This window comes from Tasmannia lanceolata, unplaced genomic scaffold (assembly GCF_043159265.1).
Source record: "Tasmannia lanceolata isolate RefF3 unplaced genomic scaffold, GAP_Taslan_0.1 ptg000026l, whole genome shotgun sequence".
Lineage (NCBI taxonomy): Eukaryota > Viridiplantae > Streptophyta > Magnoliopsida > Canellales > Winteraceae > Tasmannia > Tasmannia lanceolata.
Window position 1 is genome coordinate 3,235,058 of NW_027518703.1, and position 4,093 is coordinate 3,239,150.

General features: G+C 44.2%; 1 protein-coding gene across 1 annotated transcript; it reads right to left on the bottom strand.

The window, feature by feature from the left end:
- Positions 1-2,898: 2,898 nt before the first annotated feature.
- Positions 2,899-3,792, bottom strand: LOC143858845 (uncharacterized). The gene has a single exon (XM_077369555.1). The coding sequence runs from the start codon at positions 3,790-3,792 to the stop codon at positions 2,899-2,901; it is 894 nt and encodes a 297-aa protein (XP_077225670.1).
- Positions 3,793-4,093: the final 301 nt, after the last annotated feature.

Below are 4,093 nucleotides of genomic sequence, written 5' to 3' on the forward strand. Positions count from 1 at the left end.
AAAACCTGTATATTCTCGGAGCTCCGAGAACATTTCTCGGAGCCCCGAGAACATTTCTCGGAACTCCGAGATTCGTTCCAGTAGCATATACAAAAAACCGTAAATTCTCGGAGCTCCGAGAGTAATTCTCGGAACTCCGAGATTCGGGCAATGGAAATTTTTTTTTTTCCTTTTGTTCTCGGAACTCCGACACAGTGTCTCGGAACTCCGAGAATCGGCCCAGGAGCTTCATAACCCTGGACCCGGTTCCTTTTTTTTACTTTACTTTTCTTCTCTTCTTTCCCTATACCTAAACCACTTCTCTTGAAACCCTAAGTCCACTTTTTCTTTCGTTCCGTCATTTTCTCCCTACATCTTCCTCCAAAACCCTCTTCTCCCTTCCAAATCCCTCTCTTCTTCCTAAAACCCTAGCATTTCACCCCTTTTTCGTTTTTTCTTTCTTCCCTTATCTATTTCTCTTTTTGGCCTCCATTTTAGGGCTATTTCTCTTCTTCTTTACATATCACTTTTCTCTCCACCCATATTTCCTCTCACCATGCCTCCTAAAACCAAAAATCTCAACATCGGAGGCTCCTCCCAAGTTGAAGACCCCGAATACGTTCGTGAAGAAGTTCCCGACGAAGAAGGGCCTTCACGGAAGAAGTCCAAGGCCAAGGCTGTGGCTGCCGAGGTTGTGGCCAAGTCCTATTTCACTGGGGATAAGGCGAAGAAACTTTGGGACGACGTCGGCACTAGGCGCGTCCTGACCGGTAGGTACATTGATCCCCCTGTCCTTGAAAATTTTGATTTAAAGGCCAAATTTGATGCTCTTCATTGGACACCCATCCTTCACATTAACGAACCTGTTTACCCTCGATTGGTGCGTCTCTTCTATGCCAATCTCACCATTTCCCCTTCCTTCTTCAAAATCGAATCTAAGGTCAAGAAAACTGTCATCAAACTCACCTATCAGACTTTTGCCACAATATTTGGGATTAGCCATGAGGGCCTCTTACACTATTTTTGGCCGGACGATGGGACGCATGAACTTGATGATATTGATCATGACACTGTCTATGGGCGGATAACACGGCGCTACCACCCTAATATGCCCGTACAATCTGCCGACCTCATTCCGGTTGCGCTTGCTCCATAACTTCATGTACCACATCTTCATACCTCGTGGTGGGATGCGTGAAGCCGTAAGACCCTTAGAGGCATATATTATCTACAGCATCCTAGAGGGCCGCCAGCTTTGTCTGCCATATATCATGTTTCGCTTCATGTTTCAGACCCCTGAACGCTACCGATCTTCCTTGCCATATGGCATGATTCTCACCCGTGTCTTCCGGCACTTCGGCATCACCTTGGATGGAGAGATGACCATGACTCCTACTGCCCCGTTTGATGTTCCGACCTTTAACCGCATGGCTCTTAATGAAGCAGCGATTGACATCGATGTTCACGATGGAGGAGGCTACGAAGCCGAGGACCAGCCTGCACCGGCACCTCAGCCTTCAGAAGATACATCTCAGTTCTGCACTCGCCAGGATTTAGCTCACATGCAGGAGGCCATTGAGCGATCCATGGCCTCTCAGTTTCAGCAGTTGTCTACCCATGTCGACTCTGCGATTTCGACTCGCTTCCACACCATGACTTCCCACTTTGATGACCAGTGGGCCGCCTATTATCGCTACATCTCCAATGGTCAGTGGGGCCAGGCGCCGGGCAGTTCTTCTCATCACCCACCGCCTCCTTCGGAGCAGTAGATGGCTCTAGTTCTCTGATGATGGATCCTGTCTTGTTCAGATTTTTTTTTATATTAGCCTTATCTATATGTTTCTATAGTGTTTGGATTATCAGTTGGTTGTATGGATCATATTTAGGTAGTTGCTTGGATAGTCAGTTGGATCTTTTTGGGATGTATTCCGTTTTATATAATTCTGTCATTGTTATGATGTGTCGTGGATGCTATGTCCTTTGAGTGGTTGTATGCACTTTCATTGGCTCACACCTACTCTCTTTCCTTTTGTTCCACCTTTTTTGGTGATGACAAAAGGGGGAGAATATTTGAGCTCCCAAGTCATAATAATATGCATATATTAAGGGGGAGTAAAGCTCTATGCTCCATTTTTTTGGGACATCAATGCCCATGAAACGAACAAAAAGGTCAATAAATAAAGGTTGCAAAATGACAAACTTTATTTCGCCCTTTCTTACCAACAGGGAAAAGCTTTTTGCAAACTTTTTGCAAAATGAACAAAAAGGTCATATATATATATACAACCAATTTAATTTTCCAGTTCTTGAATTTTCTTACCAGCAGGGAAAAGCTTATTTTAACAATGCTTGCAAGGTAGAACTCATTCGAGCTTCAGAAAACTGGGCAGCCTTCAACTATGACAACCCATTCCACCTTAAGAAAACAGGGTTTTCCTCCAAAAATTACAGTATACCAGTAATTACAGTATACCATTAATTACAGTATAACAAAGAATACAGTATTCCACCTTCAAAAAATTGGGTTTCCCTCATAAAACTGGGCAGCCTTCAACTATGCACACCACTAATTACAGTATACCATTAATTACAGTATAACAAAAAATAGAGTATTCCACCTTCAGAAAATTGGGTTTCCCTCATAAAACTGGGCAGCCTTCAACTATGCACACCACTAATTACAGTATACCATTAATTACAGTATAACAAAAAATAGAGTATTCCACCTTCAAAAAATTAGGTTCTCCTCAGAAAACTTGCCAGCCTTCAACTATGCACACCACTAATTACAGTATACCAAAAAAGGGTTTCCCTCAAAAATTTATTATATACAGCAACTAATTACTGTGCACACTTTCAATTAATCCACTTCTCCTCCTTCATCCAACTGGAGCCTCCAATGCATTCTCCGCGGAATAATTACGTGAAAAAAGGAGCTGCACAAGGTACACCTGACCTACAACACCACCACCACACCGAATAAGTATGGAATCGGGGATGTTCTATACTACTTATTGACCTCAATATATTACGTATCATGTACCTATTGAAAACGGGGGCAGAGGGTCCAATGGAAGATTCATCAGGGAGTTGTCTCTCCATGGGAGGTTCTCTGCAAGTCCTTTTGTTGTGGCCTAGTTTTCCACAGATCGTACATTTGCGATGCACTCCACTCTGCAATTCGCGGTCAGATCTTCTCGTTCGCGGCCGTCCAGGTGGTCTTTTCGCTATTGGAGGTAATACAGTCTGCAGAGGTTCTGGAGGCAGTTCCCATTGAGTGCGATCTACTGTAGGGTGAAGCACCTCACAGTACGTTTCCCGATACATCTCTATACGAAACCATTTATGGCAATAATCGTACTCATCAAAATCTGTGATGGCAATGGCTGCCATGGCATGTCCGCACGGAAGGCCAAGCGTTTGGAACTCACGACATGTACAGGTTTGTTGCAGCAAGTTTACGACATCATGATGATCACGGGACCTTACTTCAAATTCGTGCACACCTACTCGATAAGCAGTATATCCGCGACCCTGTTCCCTGGCCAGTCCCAAATATTTTTCTGCATAATGCGTGCACTTTGTTTCCCATTGAAGGCCCATCGCTTGACGTTTCTGTATGTATTCGGAGCTCTTAAAACGAGTCAGCTCCACCGCAGCTGCAATCGGCAATTTTCTGGCATCCTTTAGCACTGCATTGTAACACTCCGATCTATTGGTGGTCAACACATCATATCTTTCCCCTTTGAAGTAGAAACTAGCCCAGTTTTCCTTCGGAATAGCGGTTATCCAGTTGTGTGCATTTTCATTCATCGCCTTAATTTTTTCCATTGTGTCTATGAAAACACTCTCTCAAAGCCCTAGCAGCTCTCCAGAACAATTTCTTAAGTAAAGGGTCTTTGAAGTCGGTGTACAGATTGGCGGCGAGGTGACACATGCAGTAGCTATGGTTTGCAATAGGCATTACTTTAGGCACTGCTTGCATCAACCCCTTTTGTCGATCGGAGCACAGGGTCAATGCGCCTATCCCCTCAGGCAATACGTGCCGCTTCACCAAATAGAGGAACCAGCACCAGCTATCTTCGTTCTCAGTCTCGACAACACCAAAAGCTAA

Bases quoted from the DNA above. Each gene is read 5' to 3' on its own strand.
- LOC143858845 (XM_077369555.1), bottom strand. From the start codon at position 3,792: ATGAATGAAAATGCACACAACTGGATAACCGCTATTCCGAAGGAAAAC.